This window comes from Myotis daubentonii, chromosome 5 (assembly GCF_963259705.1).
Source record: "Myotis daubentonii chromosome 5, mMyoDau2.1, whole genome shotgun sequence".
Classification (NCBI taxonomy): domain Eukaryota; kingdom Metazoa; phylum Chordata; class Mammalia; order Chiroptera; family Vespertilionidae; genus Myotis; species Myotis daubentonii.
Window position 1 is genome coordinate 104,821,959 of NC_081844.1, and position 22,727 is coordinate 104,844,685.

Genomic DNA, 22,727 nt, shown 5'->3' on the forward strand with positions numbered 1-22,727 from the left:
TGCCGGCCCCTGGATGCAGGGCGGCCTCCAGGAAAGCTCACCTGAGCCCAAGTGGCCTGAGTTTTTATTGCCCTTTCGTTACACAGACATGACTGGGTGAATCATTGGTCACAGGATGGGAATCCGTCTCCTGCCCCATCCCTCCAGGGACTCTGAGCTGGGCTTACATGGCTCTAGCCCTATCATCACATGCTTGGCTTTTCTGGCCTGGCCCTCCCCCTTCCAGAATCTTCTCGTTAGCATGAAGGGCCACCATATATAACAAAGACACTCCTGTCACTGGGGAAATTGCAAGGACTTAGGGTCACCTTCCCTGAGCCCTGGCCAATTCCTTATCCAGCCAGCCCCTCAGCCCCACCAGCCAGGGAGTTGTTCCGCCCCCTCTACCCCCCAGCTCCCCACCGAGCTGGAGGATGGGCAGCAGGGGGGGCAGGTACCCCAGCTCCCAGCAACCTGTGGGCCAGGCTTTAACCGTCCGTTCTCCCCCGCAGCCTGACTTTGAGGACAGGCGAGTGGGCCGCCCCCGGTCCATGCTGCGCTCCTACCGGCAGATGTCCATCATCTCCATGGCGTCCATGAACTCTGACTGCAGCACCCCCAGCAAGACCACCTCCGAGAGGTCAGTCCCCGCCCCAAATGGCACTCTGGGCCCCCCTGGGCCCCGGCCCAGCCCCCACCACGCTCCTGCCCCAGCGCCGCCCTTCCTCCACCTTCCTGCTCTTCCCTCCGAAAGCCTTCCCCACCCTGTGAGGCTGCCATCCTACAGCCGCCATCAAAGGGGCATTCGAGGCCCCAGAGGCAAGGGGACTGTTCCTGAAGGTCCTGCAGGACCCGCCTGCCCACAACCCACAGAGCGACCTGCAGAGCCCGCCTGGGTCCGGAATCGTCTCCCAACTCCCCACCACGGAGGCCCCCCCTGCACTCCCCATACCTCTGCCAGGCCCCTCCCCTCCACCGTCCTGGCCTTAGGCTCACCAGGCCCTACTCAGCGACTCTGATGACAGACACTGTGAACCCGGCGCTCTCCACAGGCCAAGGGTGTGCTGAGGGGTCCTCAGACCTCATCGCCGTCTCTCACAAGGTTACCACCAACACCCCATTTCCTGAAAAGGAAATAATGGCTCAGAGAGGCTGAGTGACTTGCCCAAAGTCCTTCAGCTAAAACGTGGCAGTGTCTGAATTTGAATCCAGACCCCTATCTCCCATTGATTTCCTCTTCTCACCACCAGACTCGCTTTGTATTTTGAAAGTTTGCCACTTAGGCAAGTGGCTCCCCACGCTCTGCCAGGTCAGCTGTCTCCCATCCGGCCTGTGGCGACAGCCCAGTCAGCCTGGGTCCCACAGGGGCGCTAAAGGCAGTGGCCACGCTTCCCTCTCGCCCTTCAGCTTCGACCTGGAACTGCCACCCCCCAGGGCGCAGAAAGCGGAGCCGGTGGAGCCCATCTCCCCGCCGGGGAGCACGCTGCCCGAGGTCAAGCTGCGCAGGTCCAAGAAGCGGGCCAAACGGAGCAGCGTGGTGTTTGCCGACGAGAAGGCAGCAGCCGAGTCGGACCTCAAGAGGGTGAGCATCGAGGCAGGCTGCCTCAGCACCCCCCATAGCAAACCTACTGTGCGCCGGCACTGTCCCGGGGCTCCCAGACACAGCCCCACACAAGCCTCACTTTTGCCGTGAGGTGGGTGTTACGCAGGCGGCATCTGAGGACAGGAAGGTGAAGCGCTGGCCGGCGCCATGCAGCCTGGACACAGCGGAGCCGGGATTTGAACTCACGCCGCCGGGCTCCGGCCTGGGTGTCTTTTCTGCCATCACAAGCGGCTCTGTGAGGCCGGGAGAAGCGCTTGCTTCACCCACTGAAGGGAGAGCGGCCCTCCTGTGCTGGGCCTGGTGTTTCTACCTCTCCTGCCCTCTGGCCCCTGGCCCCGGGCTGCTCTAACCGCTGACCCCGCTGGGTTCCTCCAGGGCAGCAGGAGCCCAGCCAGAGGTGGCTTCTGCCTGCGGAGGTGGCAATAAGATTCCTGTGTTTCACAGTTCCAGGGGGAGTCATTCACATGATAGTCTAAATCAGCGGTTCTCAACCTGTGGGTCACGACCCCTTTGGGGGTCAAAAGACCCTTTCACAGGGGTCGCCTAAGACCATTGGAAAACACATAGATAATTACATATTGTTTTTGTGATTAATCACTATGCTTTAATTATGTTCAATTTGTAACAATGAAAATACATCCTGCATATCAGATATTGACATTGTGCGATTCATAACAGTAGCAAAATTACAGTTATGAAGTAGCAACGAAAACAATGTTATGGTTGGGTCACCACAACATGAGGAACTGTATTAAAGGGTCGAGGCATTAGGAAGGTTGAGAGCCACTGGTCTAAATGAATGCCACACGCCACCCCCACCCCCGCCTGGGAGCTGGATAGTGTGCAGCCTGTGCGTATGTACCCCACGCGGGCACGGGGTGATGCAAAACAGAATAAATGAACCTGGAGCGGGGCCACGGAAGCCTGGCCGAGCCCTCGTCACTAACTTTCCAGCCCAGAGCTGCCTCATGCTGAGTCTCTGTGGTGTGTGTGCGTGTGTGTGTGTGTGTGTTCAGCTCTCCAGGAAGCACGAGTTCATGAGTGACACCAACCTCTCGGAGCATGCGGCCGTCCCCCCCAGGGCCTCCGTCCTCTCTCAGATGAGTTTTGCCAGCCAGTCCATGCCCATCATCCCAGGTATGCACCCTGCCACCACCAGCGCGGGCGTGTGAAGAGGGTCCGGGCCACCAGCCTGGGGGTGGAGGATGGGTGTGTCTAGACAGCAAAGTGGGCCCGGCGCCCTGTCCTCTGAGCTGCTCCCCACCCCGCAAGCTCCACCAGGCGCCGGGGCGGAGGCCGGCGGTCACCGGGCTCAGGATCCCCTGGGAAACTGTTCATCGCACCCGGTGGCCCTGCTTTCTCAGCGAGCCGGGCCTCCCCAGGCGCCAGCAGCGGGTCCCTGAGCCCCGTGTTGTCTATGGGGACCTGGAACTTACCCCCGCCTCTTGCAGGTGACGAGTGTTTGATGCGCGGATGCTGCGTGCCTCCCCGGCACCCATTCACTGTCCGGCGAGGTTAGCAGCACCCAGACGACCCTTTCGTTCATAGAGGGGACCCTGAGGCCCTAGCTGGTCATGTGGCACACCCAAGAGCACGCCCTCTGGCACGCAGCAGTCTCTAGTGTCTGCCACTCTGTGCCAGGCTGCCTGTGCCAGGGGCTAGGGCAGAGAGGAGCAGGACAGGCCGGTACTGCCCCCAGACACGGCAGGTCAGGGGGGCCTCGGCCAAGACGCCTGCTGTTCCCCAGTGCCGACCAGTGCCCGGCGCTGTGCTCACTGCTTCTCCCACTATTTCATTTCCGCCTCCGTGCCCACCTGAGGAGTGCCTGGTGCCAATAGCCCCACCGTGTGGATGAGGATACGGAGGCACTGAGAACGCCACGCCCCTGCCTGTCACGGGCTAGTCATGTGGAGGCCGGGTTCACACTCAGGCCTGTGCCCTGGGGCCGCCCCAACACAGCCCACTGACCCGCAGGAGAGCCCTACAGGAAGGGGTCTGCCTGGGCACCAGCCCTGGGCCGCACAGCACTCTGGGAGGCTGTGCTCTCACCCCCATTTGGCTGATGTCAAAGCCGAGGGTCAGAAGGTAGCTGATTGCTCTGGTCTGCGTGACTCTGAGCAGGTGTCACACCGGCTGTCCCCCCTGGCCCTGCCTCCGGGAAGGGAGAAAGCCAGGCTCCGGTGTTGGAAGGGGGAGGGCATGTCCCCGGAGGAAGTCGGGGCCCTCCCCGCCCGAGCCCCCCGCGGCCAGCCCAGAGGCCCTGGGAGGAGGGTTCGTGGGCCCGGAGGCAGGCCCTTCGCTGTCCAGGGGCTGGGCAGCCTCACCCAGAGGACACGGCCACCGCCCCTGCCCGGCTGGGACCCGTCCTTCCCGGATTCTGTGCCCTGCCTGCCCCCCACCTGCCACCCGTCACCCACCTGCCCCTGGGCTGCGCCCCGCACCTGCCACTCACCCTCTCTCCCACCTGCTCTCCCTCTCCCTCCAGCCTTCACGCTCTCGGTGGCCGCTGTGCCCGGGACAGAGGATGGCAGCCGGTCCCCCCGCCTCAGCCAGACCTTCCTTCCTTTCTCGGAAGGCGACAAGCACGACAAAAAGACGCTCAAACGGAAGAAAGTGAACCAGTTCTTCAAGACGATGGTGCGGACCCAGACGGTGGAAGCCGGGGCACGGGAGGGAGGTGGAGAGGGAAGAGGCAACAGAGAGGAGAAATGGTGTGTGCATGTGCGTGTGTGAGTGTGTGTGTGTGTGTGTGTGTGAGTGTGTGTGTGTATGTGTGCATGTGTGAGTGTGTATATGTGTGTGTGAGAGTGTGTATGTGTGCGTGTGTGTGTGAGTGTGTGTGTATGTGTGCATGTGTGAGTGTGTATGTGTGCGTGTGTGCATGTGTGTGTGAGAGTGTGTGTGTGTGAGAGAGAGTGTGTGTATGTGTGCGTGTGAGTGTGTGTGTGAGTGTGAGTGTATGTGTGCATGTGTGAGTGTGTATGTGTGCGTGTGTGCATGTGTGTGTGAGAGTGTGTGTGTGTGTGAGAGAGTGTGTATGTGTGTGTGTGAGTGTGTGTGTATGTGTGCATGTGTGAGTATGTGTGCATGTGTGAGTGTGTATGTGTGTGTGCATGTGTGTGTGAGAGTGTGTGTGTGAGAGTGTGTGTATGTGTGCGTGTGTGTGTGAGTGTGTGTGTGTGCATGTGTGAGTGTGTATGTGTGCGTGTGTGCATGTGTGTGTGAGAGTGAGTGTGTGTGTGTGAGAGTGTGTATGTGTGCGTGTGAGTGTGTGTGTGAGTGTGTGTGTGTGTGTGAGTGAGTGTGTATGTGTGCATGTGTGTGTGTGAGCGTGTGTGTATGTGTGTGTGTGCGTGTGTGTATGTGCACACGCATGTGTGGTCACCAGGAGGCAGGGTCAGGCTCCAAGGGCCCTGGTCACTCCTCTGAGCAGCACTGACCCCAGCGGGGCTGCGGGTTGTGCCCAGGGGTGTGTAGGCCCCGGGTCTCGGAACCCACACTGTCCTTCGCCCAGACTGCCCTTGGGCATGCCCGTCAGGCCACAGCAGGCAGCTGGCTTTGGAAGAGTCTGGGGAAGTTCCCTATTCAACTTACCTCACAAAATCCTAGTAATTAGAATTCAGCTCCCGAGCCCCAACTATCCAAGTGCATCTGCGGCCGTTCCTCCGCGGCCTTCGCTCAGGATACAGAAGGAGCCACTGGCACTTTAAAGGGGGCTCTGCTTCCGTAACAGCGTCAGGTTCACTGCGTGCAGCGAGCAGGCCCCTGCCGACCCCCTTCCCCTCTCCCTGGTGGTCACAGCTCCCACCAGCTCTCTGTGCGTGAAGCAGCGAAGTCTGTGCTCTCACCGCTGTGTGGCCACACTCAGGGCCGGGCCCACGCGCACTGGGCTCTGGCAGGGATCTGCTTAGGGGCCCTCAGGATCGGGGGCCCGTGCGATCCCATCTTGGGGGTGCTGTTCCTTCTCCCACACAGCTGGCCAGCAAGTCCTCCGAGGACGGCAAGCAGACCCACGACCTGCCCCCTGACCTGTGAGACGTGCCCGCCCGCCCGGGGCTGAGCTGGGCCGGAGAGGAGCTTCCGGAAGAAGCGAGCTCGGGACACGGATGCCTCAGGAGCAGGGAGACCTGATGGGCCTTCACTCAGACAGGGAGGGCGGCTGACCCGGCCCAGAGCTTCTGGTGACAGACGCCGGCGGGGGGTGGGGAAGGGTGAGGACACCACGGTCCGCTGCCTCTCCGTTCCGCCCTCCAGCATCCCGGGCACATCTTTCCACAGCCCGGCTCGCGGGTGCAGGAGCCGTGGTCCTGGCTCATTTCTAAGCCCGCGTCCTTCATAGAAAAGCCTTTTAAATACGCTTTTATTTTATTTTTCGTTAACAGTTTTGTACTTGACATTTTTTAATGACAACACCCAGTCTTTTTTCTAGCTGATCGTCTCCGAAGTGTTGCTATTTCTTTCTGGCAATAAAAGTGGTTCCGTTGCGTACTTCTGAATCCGGCTGAGTCCCTGAGCCCAGCACGGCCGGTGGCTCCCGGAGGCCGGGGGGGCGGGAAGGCCAGGGCCCGCCGCCATGTGAAGGGGCCTAGCCCCAGCCCGTCCTAGAGGCAAAGTTGCCCACCTCGTCCCCGCCACCCGGGCATCTTCTCCGTGCCTCCGGACCTGAGGCGCTGAATGCTGGGTACAGGGACACCAGAATAGTCTTCCAGAATCTTCCTCGTGGGGTCTGCACCGTGGAGAGTTTCACGTGCCTTTCTCCCTTCTGGACAGAGATGGCAACACCATCCAACCAAATGCATGAGCTTTAGGGAAAGGGGGCTGAGGTCCTCTGGACGGAGGGCCCCGCCTTTGGGCCCATCACCAGACCAGAGGTGGTGGCTTTTCTTCCAGGGACCCCGACGTGAGGCCCCAGGGAGGTGAGGGGCTCCTCCAGGGAAGGAAGAGGGGACGGGGAGGCCACCTCCGTGCCTGCCGGGGCCTGCAGGGGGGGCTCACTTGGGAAGAAAACTGGCACTGGGTGGATCTTGGGTGCATGGAAACGTGGGGTTCAGAGCTCCAGCCATCGAGAGACCTGGGGTGGATGCTCCCCTCTGAGAGCCCTAGTCCCTGGGGATGGTGAGGAGGGAGCATCATGATGATGGTGAGGGGGGAGCATCATGATGGGGTGAGGGGGGAGCATCATGACGGGGTGAGGGGAGAGCATCATGACGGGGTGAGGGGGAAGCATCATGATGATGGTGAGGGGGGAGCATCATGATGGGGTGAGGGGGGAGCATCATGATGGGGTGAGGGGGGAGCATCATGACGGGGTGAGGGGGGAGCATCATGACGGGGTGAGGGGAGAGCATCATGACGGGGTGAGGGGAGAGCATCATGACGGGGTGAGGGGGAAGCATCATGATGATGGTGAGGGGGGAGCATCATGAGGGTGATGAGTGGGGAGAGCATCCTGACTACAGCTCAGGTTCATTCCGCCCGGACTGCCCCAGCTCAGGGTATGGACACGGCAAGAGTTAACTTCCTACGTCCTGACAGCAGCCCTCGGAGGGGTCTATTACCCACAGGAAGAAAACGAGGCCCAGAGGCAGAGGTGACCTAGATCGCAGGCTCGGTAAGTGGGCAGCCAGATGGAAGTTGACTTTTCTCCACTCCCCCCGCTGCCCCTTGGACACCTCTGTGCACAGGACCTCTGAGTCCCTGTAGCCTCTGTTCTCCCAGGCTCTTCCCGGTGGCCTCATGCCCCCGTCCCCTCCCCCAGCCCCAGACCTGGCGCTGGCCCAGCCTCCCGTCCCCTCACCAGGCCGAGGCCTCTGGTGGTGGTGGTTGGGGTTTGGGCTGCAGCAAGTTCCCTAAGGTGAGGCGGTAGCTCCCAGAGGCTGGGAATCTGCTGGATTCACTTGTCAAAGGAACAAGGAAAGTGGGTGTGGGCAGAGGAGTGTCCTCAAGCAGCTGAGCCGCTGGGTGGCACCCACCCCTCCCCCAGCCCGGGGAAAACCCCCAGATTCGGAGATGTCCTGGGAAAGTCTACTTTAACCTCTAAAAATTCCCTAACGCTCCTCTCCTCACTCAACAGTGTGTGGCAATAATATTTGTGAGTGTTGTTTTTTTCCTAAAAATTATTAGTATCTGTGAGTTCTGTGTGAAGTCTGTATTAAGGGGCCTGGGCATTCGGTCACGTGGCAGGAACAGCTGTGCCAGCTGCACTAACAGTGACAGACAGCAGCACTAACATAGCTGCCCTCACTCCCGCTTCCCTCCCTTCCATCCTCAACCAACCCAGGAGAGTCCCAGCCACACGCATGGGGACCCCAGGCTTGGGGAGTTGGTGACGGTCCCTTGTCGCCTGGCTGGGAGGGGGCCAGCTCTGTCCACTTCCAGCCACACGACCTGAATCCACACACTCATTTTCCACTTTGCCCGCGGCTCAAGGTCAGACTGCATATTCCATGCCCGTTTGAGAGTCTCCCCAGCCATGCCAATGACAGAGCTCTGGAAAAAGGGGGCGGGGGGCTGTGTGTGCAGCAGGGCCCTGCTGTGCCCCTGGGGAGGTGCCCTTATTGTGAGCAGGGTCTGTGCACAGCCAGCTAGCGATGACGAGGAAGGAGGAAGGGTGCTGTTTGCCGTCAGAGCTCCCAGGGAGGGCAATGGGGCGGGTGGGCTGGGGTGAGAGGAAGGATCTACCTCGTATATCTTCTTCTGTCCTGATGTAGAGTTTCAGGGACCCTTAGAGACTGCTTCCTCCAGTCCTCTCGTCCCAGAGCATTGAAACTAACCCAAGGCCACACAGCTGTGATCAGCAGGGCCCGATCCGGACTCAGACCTGCCAGCCTCTAAGCCTGGGTGTCTTCCAGGTGCTCTCCCCTTGTGGGCACCCAGATGCTGGGGGCCTGCCCCAGCTGTCCAGGGGTTCCCAAAGGTGTGGATGGAGTCGGCGAACCGCTGGGGCTGGCCCCCAGCACCCAGAGTCCCCTTGCCTTTTGCTTGCCCTTCCTCTGACTCTAAGACAGAGCTCATATCAGTCATTCACACTTTAGTGTGATTTAGGGAACCAAGCTTCCTCTCCTAGCCTCATCTCTAGTATGGCCTGGACGCTTTCTTCCTTCCTTCCAGACCTTCAGGCTTAAGGAGGAGAGAAACTTAGAGAAACAAAGGGCCCTCCTAACATCGAAACCCAGGTTGCTCTCTCCCTCCAGGCATCCTAACCCATTTGCTGCGCCTTCTGAACCCTGGATGCCTTCTGCTTCTGGTTTCCATGGAAACGGACCCTCGGGCAGTGACTGAATGCCCATGCTTTTTTTTGGGGGGGGGGGGGGTCGGGGGCGGGCAGCTGTGCAGAAGTGAGTGCCAATTAAAAATATATGAGTAAGTCAGACTATGGGCACAGCACAAAGATGGCAAAATCACGAGGTGTGAGCCTGAACACTGACTCGTACAGGGCCCTGCACACCTCGAGCTGCTACCGCGAAGGCAGTCATTGGTTTGCTTAATAAACAAAGGAATGAACTACTGCCAAGCCTCACTTCCGGGGCATTGCCTACATCGCCTCCTTCGGTCTTTGCAACAGCCCTTTGAAGGAGGTTACCCTGGTTTTATCCTCGTTTTACGGATAAGCAAACCGAGGCTCAGGGTTAAGCAACCTTGAGGCACTCAGAAAATGTCACTGGAGGAGTCGCGATGGAATCCAGACCAGTCCCGCTGCTCCCCTTGGCTGCCTTCTAAGACCTTTTGCCCAGTGGAGCTAAAGCCTTTCCCTCTAGGGGTGCATTTCCTCCTGACGCTGCAGGTCCTCCTGGGAACCTGCCCCTTATAGGGGATCCGACCCCCTTGGCCGGCCCTGAAAGCCACCCAGTCTCTGCACTCTGCTCCCTGCTCTTAAAGAGATGGCCGCCAGAGGGCGCTATTGGCCTGTGTTTCTCCAGCTGTCAACTCCACCAGAGGCTGAAAAGCAGGGGAGATGGCACCAATATGGGCTGCAGCCTGCCTGACAGCTGGGCCAGGCTTCCCGGAGGCCCATACCCTCCTGACCACTGTCCGGGCAGGACAGGAGGCCAGCTGCTGCTCACAGACATACCTGTAGGCAGTAGGTAGAAAACCTGTGATTTCTTATCCTTATTTTACAGATAAGGAAACGGTGGCACAGGGAGGTTAAGCTAGAAGCCAACTCAGCCCGTAACCCTGACTCTCACCCCAGCCCATCTCCACCCTGCCAGCTCCGGGAACCCTGGAACTCAGAAGGTACTGGTGTTTTCTGTGTAGAAAGGAGAAGAACCCCAGAAGCCACGCCCCTGTTAAAGGGGAACGTGGGGAAGGCAGGGGAGACCTCCCCTCACCCTCGGCTCCCGAGTTCCCTCACGGGAGCCCACATTCACTGAGCACCTGCTAGTGCCTGGTACTTAGTCCTCAAAGCAACTTTGGGGGGGGGCGGGAGCTGGGCTTCCCCATTTTACAGATGAGGAAACTGAGGCCCAGACAACTGGCTGTTCTCTGAGGCACTCCAGTGCCATATTCAGGAGTCGAGTCGGCATTGAGAATTGGCAGCTCTGGCCTCAGAGCCGCACTGTCTGCTCCCTGCGTGCCTGGTGGGTGGGGCAGCGGTAGCCGGTGCAGATGCCGCCTGTCTCCTCTGTCTCTGGTTCTTCATGCTCCCCCTGCCTGCTTCCCCACACAATCCTGCACCCCTGAAAGTCAAGGCCAGCGGTAGTGGCCCTGGCTGGCCACAGTCTCTAGGTGGGGGCCGGGGCATTCACCCCAGCCTGAGCTCCAGGACCCGGCAGTGCACCGGGCTGACTGCTGGGCACCCAGAGAGTGGCAGACCTCCCCTTTCCCCAGGCATCGCCCCACATGGAGGGAATTGCCCAAAGTCAGAGCAAATGGCAGAATGCTGGCTGGAGGACAGACCCCTGCCCTGAGCCACCTCCCTGTCAGTCCCTGTCCCCTGGCACCCAGCGTCCTCCTCCTCATCCTCACCATCAGCTGCTGCCAGGTCCTGGGCTCTGCACTTCCCACCTCACATCACTTTTCCCCGCAAAATCCACGAGACAGGTTCCGTTTGCAGCTCCATTTAATAGATGAGCCAACGGAGGCCTTTTGAGATAAGAAACACGGCTGCCGAAGAGCAAAGCGGGGGTTGGGGCCCAGCTTTGCCCACCCCAGAGCCCACGTTTTGACATTAGTGCCTTGTCGCAAATGTCCCAATTTGAGGTTCAGAATATATGATCCTTTTCACCTGGGCTGTAGCCGTGGCCCCAGCACACCCTAGGCTGGCTCAGGACCCTCGGCCCAACGTTTTGTGTTTTTTTCCCTGACGTTGGTCAGGGCCCATCGTCTCAGACTGAGATTTCCACTTCTGGAAGATTTCAAAACCCAAGAAAATTCCACAAAAGGACCCCTGTTTAGAGAGAGAGTTGCTTTTTCCCAGAGGTCCTGGGGCTACTCATGGGGCTCCAGGGCCTGCAGCTCCCCAAGCTCCACTGGGGTCAGGACAGGCCGCACTGTCCCCCACCCCAAGGGCTGTGCAGTGACAGGGACTCGGGAATGGGGGCGTCTGGGGTGCTTGGGGCGCCGGGGCCTGAAGCCCTGCCCTGTGGCGAGGGCAGGGAGGGCAGGAGAGGCAGTGTCCCAGCCACGGGGCTCCGGGGAAAGAACCAGGGCCCAGGCGTGACAGGAACACACAGGTGGGCATTCCCCCCAAAATGCTTCTAAGGAAGGACACCCCAGCAGCAGGCAAGCGTGGAACAGGAGGGGGGGCAGGTGCTGACCCAGAACAGCCGTGAACTTGTCATGTGACTCGAGGCCCCTCTGACCGTCAGCTTCAGATGGCAGGGTCTGGCTGTCCAGTCGGTGCCTGCACTGCGTGTCCCGCCCCACTGGCCTTCGCTGCCACCCCACCCGCCACCCCTCCCTGCCTGCAGGCTGCTGGGAGGGAACAGTGAGCATCGCAAACCCGGGTGATCACACCTATGGAACGTGCCCTGACTATGCCACAATCTCCACAGTTTCCGAGCGCCTCCAGGCTCCGTGGGAAATGATTCACACGGTGACATGGTTCCTCCGTGGGTGCTCACAGCCACCACGGGAGCGAAGTGGCACCCTTCCCATTTCCACCTGAGAGCACAAGCCAATAATGTGGCGTCACGTGTCAAGGTTTGCACAGCTGCTCAGCAGCAAAGCTGGGGTTTGAACCCAGGTCCCCCGACTTCAGAAGCCCTGTGCCCTCTGTCTTTACCACATTGCCTCTTGCTGGCCTTTTACCCCGAACCCCCAAAGCAAGTGACCCGTGTTTGTGTAACCACTTAAATCAGAAATTACAGAAAAAGAACAATAACTGAAATCACACCCAATTTCCCATGCAGAAGTCATAATTGACAGTGTTGTACTTTTATTTATATATTTCATACACATGAGTGAATATACACTTTTTCCCACCTCCTGCCACTTACGGTATCCCAATAGTATCCTGATGTTATTAGAACATACACATCTCTCCACAATATGCTACGATCGCTTTCATCGTTTGGATGGAGAGAAATTCATTTGACCGGCCCCCTATTGCTGGACATTTGGGTCAGTGACAGTTTGTAGGGCTCCGGCCATAGGTAGCATTGGGGTGGGCAGCCCTGGAGCTATGCCTGCTCTGGCTGACTGGGGATGGACGATCACAAGTGGAGGGGGAGGCTGTGGTCTGCATTGGTGGGTCCCACGGGGACTGTTCTTTAAAAAGACAGCAGCCAGGCCTCGTGGAGACCCTCGATCCAAGAGTGTGGCCTCTGCTTTCTACTCTTTGGAACAAACGTGCAATCAGGCACCTTCCGAGCCACCCTTCACGCGCTGGCTGTTCCGTGGTGGGGACAGGTGGTTCCTCAGGGCCTGGAAGGACCCCTCCCACCCCGTCCCCCCGTCATCCTCTGGGGACCAAGATGCGGCCAACGAGATCCATCCACGACATTCCACTTTCCACGTGTCTCCACACAGGAGAGGGAAGCAGAGGGACTGGCAGGGAGGATCCCGGGAGCACCCCCTGCTGGGGTAGTAGGTGGGCTCCTCCTTTGGTCTCAAAGGCCTATGGGGCCTGGAGGGAGGGAGAGGGAGCTGAATGTGAGGAGGAAGCAGAGGCATGAGCGCAGGAGGGAGGTGGTGACCAGAGGCTGGCTGGAACTTTTCCATCTGCTGACCCCGAGGGAAGTCTGTTCAGGGGACCACCGCCCATTCACCAACCTGGGGCCTGCCCTGGGGTGAGGGGGGGTGGAACAAGCCAAGTCCCAGCTGCAGATGGAGGCTGGAGCCCCCAGAGGGAGGGCCTGGTGGCAACGCCTGGAGGGGGGGGCGGGGGGGGGGGGCGCTAGAGTCCTGTGCCTGGAGCCTGAGGCAGAGATGGGCTGGGCAGGCTGAGGGGTGGAGGGCTCTCCCCAGGCCCGGCTCCCTCCCCCTCCTTGGCCTCTGCAAGCTGAAACATGAAAGGACTTTGATCAGATAAGGGGCTGCCAGCCTGCCTGGTCCCTGCAGCCAAAAGGAGCTGGGACAGTGCAGTCCGCGCTCATTTGTCCCTCAGTCCAGCTCACATGCTCTTCCTCTTGTCATGTTATGAGCCCAGCTGCTCCTGCAGAATAATTCTGACCTGTCTGCAGCCCATTCTCTGCCTGCTGCTGTGTGCGTGCGTGCGTGTCCGTGTATATGTGTGTGTGCATCTCTGTGTAAGAATGCGTGCATGTGTATAGATGCAGTGTGCATGTGTGTGTGCATCTACATGTGTGAATGCATGCATGTGCGTGTGATGGGAGGTCACCTATACACCCGGCCCTTTCCCCTCCGCTCTCCTGATTCCCAGAACCAGGTTCCTTCCTGGAACCTCCACCAAGAATGTCTTCACTTCAAGACCCAAAATGTGGCTTCTGATGCCGTGTCTCACCCGGTGTGGGAGGGGCAGAGAATGAGGTGTCAGTGGGAAAGCCAGGACAGCTTGATGGTGAAAGAAACGCAGAGGAAATGTGTGTGTGTGTGTGTGTGTGTGTGAGAGAGAGAGAGAGAGAGAGAGAGAGAGAGAGAGAGAGAGAGAGAGAGAGAGAGAGAGAGAGAGAGAGAGAGGTGCCCAGATAGAAGTTAGAGACAGATGACGAGAGAGAGCAGGAGGAGGGAGATGCAGGGCCCAGGAGGACAGGGATGGGGGGGGGGGGGCAGGGGAGAAAGACATGAGAGGCAGAGAAGGGAAGGAAGAAGGAAAAACATGCACAGAGGATGGCAGGAGAGAGAGGAGAAAGGCGTGAAGGGGAGAGGAATATGAGAACGAGAGAAGAGGAAAGAGAAAAATGAGACGGAAGGAAGGAGGGAAAGGGGGCAAATAGGCTGAGAAAGGAGAGCGGTGGGGACAGAGGGAACCTCTGCTGCGATGCAGGTCTGGGCAGGTCCTTAGCGGGACGGAGGTGGCTGCGGGCAGGGCGACCGCTGGGCCGAGGGGCGGGTCTGCCGCAGGTGGCCGCCCCTGGGTGGGGCGGCGGCCCAGCCCTCGGGGTATAAGTGGGAGCCGGGCCGCGGCACCTGCAGGGACAGCTCCCTGTGCAGGTGGCAGCAGGTGCTCCGGAGCCCGGTCCCAGCATGAGCTCCTTCGACCTCCCGGTGCCCTCGCCCCCGCACTGCAGCCCCCAGTTCCCCAGCATCGGCCAGGAGCCCCCCGAGGTCAACCTGTACTACGAGAACTTCTTCCACCCGCAGGGCCTGCCCAGCCCGCAGCGGCCCCCCTCCTTCGAGGCGGGCGGCGAGTACGGGGCCACCCCCAACCCCTACCTCTGGCTCAACGGGCAGGCCATGACCCCGCAGCCCTACCTGCCGGGCCCCAACGCCAGCCCCTTTCTGCCCCAGGCCTATGGGGTGCAGCGGCAGCTGCTGCCCGGCGTGTCCGGCATGGGGGCCGGCGACCTGGGCTGGCTGCCCATCCCGTCGCAGGAGGAGCTGATGAAGCTGGTGCGGCCCCCCTACTCCTACTCGGCCCTCATCGCCATGGCCATCCACGGGGCGCCCGACAAGCGCCTCACCCTCAGCCAGATCTACCAGTACGTGGCCGACCACTTCCCCTTCTACAACAAGAGCAAGGCCGGCTGGCAGAACTCCATCCGCCACAACCTGTCGCTCAACGACTGCTTCAAGAAGGTGCCCCGCGACGAGGACGACCCAGGTAACGGGAGGCGCGGTGGCCGCTGCATCCGCAGCCCCTGGTGCCCAGGGAAGGCTCGCCGCCTGCCTCACATCCCCTTCTGGAAAGTTCTAAATCTGACCGTGCCCCCCAGAACTGGGGGTGCTGAGGGGAGTCAGCGGTGAAGGAGACCAGGGGCCCTGGGGGCAGATTGGGGTTTCCATCCTGGCTGGGCCACTGCCCAGTCCATCACCTCAGGCTGGTTCGATCCCCGAGCCTCAGTTTCCCCAGCTGAAAAGCAGGGATGGTAACCGTGCCTCCTGCGAAGGCTTGTGGCGGGGCACGGGGTCATGCACGCCAGACTGTGGTGCCCGGGGGTGCCCCTCGGTCTGCAGCGGTGGCTGATGGGCCTGGACCCCCGGCAGCAGCTCCTCACGCGTCCTTGGGGGTGAGAGACTGACATGGAAACCCAGGGGGTCCCGGGGCTGCTGGGAAGAGACGGGGCATTTGTTGAACAGCCACCAAGGGCCGCATTCTGCCACCGCCCTGGTTGCATCACCTCCTTTCATCCACTGCTGCGGGGCGGCTTTCGGCTTTTGGGAAACCCATTCTACAGATGAGGCAAGTAGCAGGCGGGAGACACCTGCCCGCTCGGCAGGATGGAGGGATTGGCTGGAATGCGACCTGAACGCAGGCCTCTGACACCAGACTGCGGACCTGTCCTTTCAGTGGTGAATTTCTCCAACGCGGAGATGTAGGGAGCGTAGAGTACCGAATACTCATGTCTCCACGCCCAGAATGAAAGTCCACTCTGGCCCCATCGCAGGAAGCCAGGAGACAGTGTGTGGGGAGGGGGGACCAGCTCCACCACCTGGAGGCTAGCAAGGGGGCCAGTGTGTGTCCCTTCAATAGCCGGCCGTAGCCTCGGGCCCAGAGACAGACAGGCAGGCAGAGTTCAGACCTAACCTGGGGCCCTCGGACTTCCCAGTCACACACCTAGCACCTTCCTTTCCACTCAGCCTGAGGATGAAGGGCAGGTACAACGGGCCCACTTCTCAGACTAGGAAACGGAGGCTGGCCCAGAGCCCCTCAGTCAGGGGGGAGCAAAGTGGAGGCTCAAGTCCATCTTTGGAGTCCATGCCCGGGACTTTGGGGGAGCCCTGCCTTTTTTCCCAAGTATTCTCCCTCCCCCCACCCTCCCCCCCACTCCACCTCCAGTACCTGAACCTCTGAGACTCTGCTGTGAACAAGGTCACAGCCCCTGCCTGTCTGTCTTTGAGCTCCGAGCAGCGAGGGGTTGGGACCCTTCTCCCTTCTCAGTCTCCGACTTCTGTTCTCTGTCTTTCCGGGCTGTTCCCTGTGTTTTGACTTGACCGTGGGAGGAATCAGAGCAAAGCGCCCTGTCCGTCTCTCCACTCACCTCCACCTCTTTCGTTCGCACAGGCAAAGGGAACTACTGGACCCTGGACCCCAACTGTGAGAAGATGTTCGACAACGGAAACTTCCGCAGGAAGAGGAAGAGGAAGTCGGACGTCTCGTCGGGCCCCGGGGAGAAGACGGAGAGCGGGCTCCTGGCGGGCAGCCCCAAGAGCGCAGATGCCCAGGACATCTTGGAAGGCACCTCCCCGGGCTCCGCCGGCTCCCCTGAGCAGCGACCGTCCCCGGGGCCCCCGGGCACCCCATGCCTCAACGGCTTCCTCTCCTCCATGACGTCCTACGTGAGCGGGGCCAGCCCCGCCAGCCGCCCCGTGGCCACGCCGGGACTGAGTCCCGAGCCCACTGACAAGATGGGGCAGAACTTGGGGAACTTCAACTCCTACACCCCACTCACCAGCCTCGGCAGCCACGGGGCCGGGGGCGAATGGGCCAACCCCATGCCCACCAACGCTCTGGGCTACGGAGGCGCTGTCCTCAACCAGTTCAGCCCCCACTTCTACAACAGCATCAACACGAACAGCGTCCTCTACCCCCGGGAGGGCACCGAGGTCTAGGCCTGCACAGTCCCTGAGCCACATGGACGTGCCCGAGGTCCCCCGGCTGCCCAGACACCTCTGAGCTGCCCAGACAGACACGGGAGGCTCAGAGCAATTCCTCCTGTTTCCGGAACCCGGTGTCAACCTTCGTGTCACCCATACCTGGACACACACCCACAACTTGGCACTGGAAATGCTGGTGTCTGAGTGACAGTCACCAAGGCAGCCCTTGGTTGAGCACTTACTATGTGCCTGGAGCCGTACTAGGCTCAGAAGGCCTAACCACGCTTACTATCTAGCTACCTTATGGGGGTCCTATGAAGGTCCTCATTTTACAGATGAGAAAACTGGGTCATACAAACTGGTGAGTGGCAGAGCCAAAAGTCAGGTCCTGGGGGACCCCCACTTTGGGGGCCAATGGAGGGAGGGGTGGAGGGATTGACTGAGCAGCGAAGGAAGGTCCGGGAAAGCTGGTTGTGACGAGCACACCCACTGCCTCTGGCCGTCCATCAGAACTTAGCACCAGCCCCGGGCACACGCCATCCTGGTCCAAGTCGTGCTGTGGCCCCAGCTTCCCTGCAGCACTCCTTCCGCCGCCGCTGGAGGCGGGCAGCCCAGGCCATGCCCCCTCAGAGGGGCACCATTGTCCCAGACCCGGAGACCTCCCACAGGGCAGGGACAGGAGTGGTGCACCCCCAGCCCCCCACCCCGTGCTTCCCCACCCGCAAACCCTCGCAAAGACCAGCTCCTTGTGTGCACGTCATGGACCGGTGAGCGGGCGGCGGCTGAGCCTTCCAAGAGAAACAGGCCGGAGACCCGCTTCCCTCTCACAGCCCGAGAAGTATGTGTCAGAACATGTCAGAACAGGCCTCGCGGAGGGCCTGCTCCCGCCAGGGTCCAGGAGCAGCTCCCGGGGCTGCTCTTGCTTCTGTATGTACTTTACACGCTTCTGTATGAACTTTACACGCTTCTGTATGTACTTTACACGCCTGCGATCCTTCCTCACAGCACACCCTGGGAAGTGTTTTTTTGTTTTCTTATTTTCTTTTTGATTAAAACAAACCAACAGAAAACTGTGTGCGTCCCTTCCTTGTGAGTTTCCCTGCCCCTGGGCCGCTGGTCGACTCAACGGGGGGCCAAGGACAGGCTGCAGCTGCGGCTTCAGGGGCCGCAGGCGAGGCAGAATGGGTGCGAGCTCCCTCCCTCCCACACTGGTGTGCGGACAGGACAAAGGCCCCACGGGAAAGAGGGGGGCTTGCAGGGATGGGGTAGGCGCATGGAAGGAGCCCATCTATCGGACACAAACTACGGGCTGGGCATCGCCCAGGCTCGACAGCTCACATGGTCCTCATAACTGCGCTTGGGTCATTTAACCCTCCTCAGCCCCTTGAAGGGTGGGCCTGCCCATTAACAGACGGGAAGACTGAGGGTCAGGGAGGTTGAGCAACTTGCCTGAAGTCCCCAGACTGTTTTCACCCGGGTCTTCTGACGCCTGTACCGCATCACACCGCAGTGCAGCCTCTGACGTGGCTAATGCTGCTGGTGGGCACAGCAGTACGTGGGCTCCAGGTCACCGAGGGCTGTGGGCAGGCGCTGGGCCGAGTGCCAGGCAGAGGGAGCGCTTTTGTCCTCACAACAGCACACGAGTGTGTGCACGGGCGATTCGCAGGGGTGCCTGGCACAGTGCATGCTGGGAGTCACGTGTGGAAACTGGAGGTCTTCTAGTTAGAGTCCCCTCCTCGGATGTGCACACAGAGGGCTCAAGCCAGGGCCCCCTGGCCTCCTGCACAGGCTGCGCACGCTGCCCCCTCATGCCCTGCAGGACTCTCTCCCGGAAGTAGCAGAGGGGAGGTGATGACAATGACGTTAATGATGAGGATAGCAGCACTCACTGCAGGTTCCCCGTGTGCCAGGCATGTGTTAGGACTTGACCTGCCCGATGGCATCTAATCCTCAAAAACATCCAACGCAATCAATACTGTTGTGTCCATTTTAGAGGAGAGAAAACTGAGGCCCGGAGAGAGATTCTGTAACTTGATGAAGGGACACAGCCAGGATTCAAACGCAGACTCGTGGATGCCAAGGCCGAAACTCTCACCCGCTGCACCGAGCACTGAGGAGACCAGGACTGACCACCGGAGACCAAATCAGGGAACCTGGGAAGAGGAAACGAGGGGCTCCCTGGAACCGCCTCCGCTTCTTTCCTGGGGAGTCCCTTGCCCCACGGAGCCTGATTCTCCAGGCCATGGAGGTGGGTGTGGGTGGACTGGCTGAGGGAGGGAAGGGAGGAGGAGGGCCACAGTGTCAGACTGTGAGGCCTTAGAAAACTTGGGATCGGCTGATACCTTGCTGCACAGGAGGGAAGCCTGAGTCTGGGGGAGGAAGCGACCCCATCAATGTCACCAGGGAGATGAGGTCATAGGCAGAGTTCAATCGCAGGTCCCTGAAGCCGGGCCAGGATTTTTATCACACTTGATCCCATTGCTACCACATGTGCCCGAATGGACTCTGCAATCCCACCGTCTCCCCTGATAATGTCACTGCCTGCTCCTGGCGCCCCTCCTTTGTCACGGGAGGCCAGGTAGGTGCGGGCTGGGCAGGGCCTGGGTGTGAGGGTCCCGAAAAGAGACCAGCCTCCTGGGAGGAGGTGGCCATTCAGAACCAAGGCCCACTACACTCCAGCCTCCATTCTTCTTCAGCCCAGAATGCCATGGGCATAGCCGTGAAAGGATGTCTGCTCTCTGACAACACAGAGACCCTGCCAACTCCTGTCGGTGATGCTCGGGCAGTTCCTGGTAGCAGCGCCAGGAGCTCCCGGAAAGGGAGGTGCGAGAGGCGCCTGGTCACGCTGCTGGAGCGCGGGGCCCAGCTTGTGAAGGGGGTCTCCCTGGTCAGCTTCCACGGGCTGGATCTGGCCCCCCTTGTGGCTTCTCTTCCTCTGAGAAACAATGAGAGAGAGGGATGGAGAAAGGGCATGGAGGCGAGAGGTCTGGGTACCCACCCCCTGAGAGGTCAGTTCCGTGTGCTGTGCTGGGGGTGGACACTGCATTTGTTAGCTCCTGCAGTTTGGCGTTGCATTGAAGACATGGTCCCCAACACCAGTAAAAGGTCTAAGGAGAGGGCTTCCTGTGTGTTGGGAGCCCAGGGAGGCTGCCTGGAGGAGGTGAGGCTGGAGCCAAAGGACAGTAGAAATCAACCAGTGCACAGAGGTCTCCAAACCACTGGTTTACACACTCATCCTCAAACCACCTACCTTCAAGCCTGCAGCCCTGGATCACAGTCCAAGTTCTATGGGGAGGGGGCAGGGGAGTGTGCCTCAAAGCACAACATACATGTAAAATACAGGACATTCTTAAGAGAAAAGGGCACAGGACTTGGTGACTGGAGCTGCCGGTGGTGGCGGTGGGGGTGGGGGTGGTGGGGGAGCAGTAGGAGTCAAGGACTCCCCAAACTCCTGGCCCAGGAGGCCAGGCGTCCTCCAGCCCCTCCTCCCGAGGGCTTCATTTCTGTTAGCGCGGAAAGGATATTGTAAAGGCCAATTACACAGCCAAAGAGGAAATCCAAAGGCAGCAGGGGATAATAGAAAAGCTGTGGGCTGACGAGTGATTCATTATTGTTCTTTAAGGCAAGGAGAAGAAGAAATCATTGATCCTGGATGAAGAAATTGGGCTTGGCCGAGCCCGGGCTGTGGGAGACGAGCCTGCTCCAGAATCCCCTGGGGGCATGTGGTTGAGGAGTGAGGGGGAAGGAAGGGGGGATGGGCCGCAAATACTTGGAGACATTTTGTCCGAGACTGGGGATGGGAAGACCTACTGCTTGGGAGGGGGAGGCATTGGCAGCACTCAGCGCTGTCCCCGCAGACGTGCCTCAGTGCCAGTCTTCATCTGCAGGGAACTCCGCCTGAGCCCATTTCTGCAGGTGAGGAAATGCGGACTGTGAGAGAGAGAGAGAGAGAGAGAGAGAGAGAGAGAGAGAGAGAGCAACTGAAGGAGGTCGCACAGGCAGGAAGTGGTGGAGCGCCACTACTTAAGCTAAACCTCGGCTCAAGGTTTCTGACTCCCAGGGGAATTCTGTCCCCTTGAACCACCTTAGTCCTGGGGGGTGTGATTTATGCCAAATAAGACCTCCCAGTGATCTAGCCACTAGTACAATGTTTGATAAATGTATATAAAAGAGCCTAAGTGACCGCTCGACTGTTCAACAGTTCGACCAGTAGCTATAACGCACTCTGACCACCAAGGGGCAGACACTCAATGCACAGGCATGGAAACATGGAACAGACAGATGAATCTCAGAGGGAAGGGGGGAGAGGGGAGGGTGAGAAGAGATTAAGCAAAGATCTGATATGCATACTAGAGGCCCGGTGCACAGAATTGTGCACCTGTGGGGTCCCTTAGCCTGGCCTGCAGGGATTGGGCTGAATCCATGTACCGGGCCTCCAACATCCCCCGAGGGGTCCCGGATTGCGAGAGGGTGCTGGCCAGGCCAAAGAACCCCACCGGTGCACAAATCCATGCACTGGGCCTCTAGTATTTATATAATTTTCCATTGGTTCAGTATCAGCTGATCCATCAAGCAACCAGGATTGATTAAGTTTGTCTGATGGGGAGTCAGATCAGAGTACAGGAAAATCGATGAGCCCTGATGCATCACTAGGAAGGCACATTGAGGGGGACACTGTACATGCCAGGAGGGAAGGAGAGAGAGAGAGAGAGAGAGAGAGAGAGAGAGAGAGAGAGAGAGAGAGAGAGAAACATCAATTGTCTGCCTCCCATATGCATCCTGACTGGGGATCAAACCTGCAACCTAGGTATGTGCCTTGACCAGAAATTGAACCCCAAACCCTTTGGTACACAGGATGATGTTCCAACCAACTGAGCCACCCAGCCAGGACCCCCAAAGTCTTAATAAAAACCTAGGGGTTTCCGAAGGACAGAGCAGCTGCCTGAAGGACAAGCCCCGGGCGGCTGAGGCCAAGGCGGCGGGCGGGCTGGGGTGCAGAGCAGCACGCAGGGCTGCAGCTTGGAAATGGCCTTATCTCTGCTGCTCAGGTGGAGTGTGCCACCTGTTTATGAGTAAACTAATGGCCTAATCTCAGCTGGAGGCAGGGTAATGGGGCGGGGCAGGCTGGAGAGCACCCAGGCTGGGCTGGCCAAGGTTTAACCCTTTCTCAGCAGCAGCGGGCGACTATGTGAGTGCCCCTCCAATGGGAGGGCCAGATCTACCCAAACTCTGCTTTTGGCTGGTTCCCTTCGGCCCCACTGTGGTCCCACCAATGTGAAGTTGGCTTTGAAACTTTTAATAACCTTGAAACAGCTGAGCAAAGCACTGAGTCATTACCTACCCAGCAAACAGCCACTATGCCTACTGTGTGCTGGGCGCTGTTGGGGCTGGGGTTAGGATGTGGTCCTATCTTTTGGGGGCGGGGTTACCATTCCGCCCTCTATAACCACAGAATCTTCCTCAGTGTAGCGTCCAAATGAATTGACCCCTGCAAGCAGAGGCTGGCCCGTGAAAGAAACCTAATCTCTGGTGTGAATCAAAGCCCGTGATTGGATCTATAAATGTTCACGGAGCACTGGTCATGTAAGAGCCAGGGTGCCCTCCCTGTGCACAGGGCCCTGGTGAACACTGAGAGATGACCCAGCAGGAAGGGCCTCGACGGTGCCTGGCACATGATGGCATCATTTAGGGCTCGTTAGCTCTTCCAGGCGCATTGCTGGGTCCTGTAAGACCGAGCCCCTGCCCTAAAGGATAAACTAGCAAAAGCACCGGTAAGCATGGAACCTCAGACATCCTAAAGGAAGGCAGCCTCCGGGGAGTTACAGTCCTCCCACGTGTAATCCCATGTGTAACATCTGCCTTCCCCAATCCTCTGATTCATCCAACACTTACGTTTTAGCTGCTACTCCAGGTCTCTTCTGTGCCAGGCTAAGGGGATAAAAATGGCTGATGAGCCTCGTTTAATTGAAATGTGATTGCCTATCCCCATTTCACAGATGGAAAGAGCAAGGCCGAACATTTAAGCCTGCACCTGACCGGTGTGGGT

At 59.3% G+C, this 22,727-nt stretch overlaps 2 protein-coding genes across 6 annotated transcripts in view; both read left to right on the forward strand.

Annotated features, from left to right (window-relative positions):
• Positions 1–6,070, forward strand: part of DOCK2 (dedicator of cytokinesis 2) — a 367,699-nt gene extending 361,629 nt beyond the window's left edge. For 3 of the 5 annotated variants that reach the window (XM_059699147.1, XM_059699150.1, XM_059699149.1), the window contains 6 exons: positions 492–619; positions 1,387–1,561; positions 2,599–2,719; positions 3,034–3,096; positions 4,068–4,219; positions 5,558–6,070. In XM_059699147.1, the coding sequence (XP_059555130.1) occupies positions 492–619; positions 1,387–1,561; positions 2,599–2,719; positions 3,034–3,096; positions 4,068–4,219; positions 5,558–5,617 (699 nt within the window). In that variant the 3' untranslated portion in view covers positions 5,618–6,070. The remainder of the gene's footprint in view (positions 1–491; positions 620–1,386; positions 1,562–2,598; positions 2,720–3,033; positions 3,097–4,067; positions 4,220–5,557) is intronic. The other 2 variants (XM_059699148.1, XM_059699152.1) reach the window with 2 other exon arrangements.
• A 7,905-nt stretch (positions 6,071–13,975) lies between these two features.
• Positions 13,976–17,735, forward strand: FOXI1 (forkhead box I1). Its single transcript, XM_059695361.1, has 2 exons — positions 13,976–14,747; positions 16,149–17,735. The coding sequence occupies exons 1-2, from the start codon at positions 14,171–14,173 to the stop codon at positions 16,694–16,696; spliced, it is 1,125 nt and encodes a 374-aa protein (XP_059551344.1). The 5' UTR covers positions 13,976–14,170; the 3' UTR covers positions 16,697–17,735.
• The last annotated feature ends 4,992 nt before the right edge of the window (positions 17,736–22,727 follow it).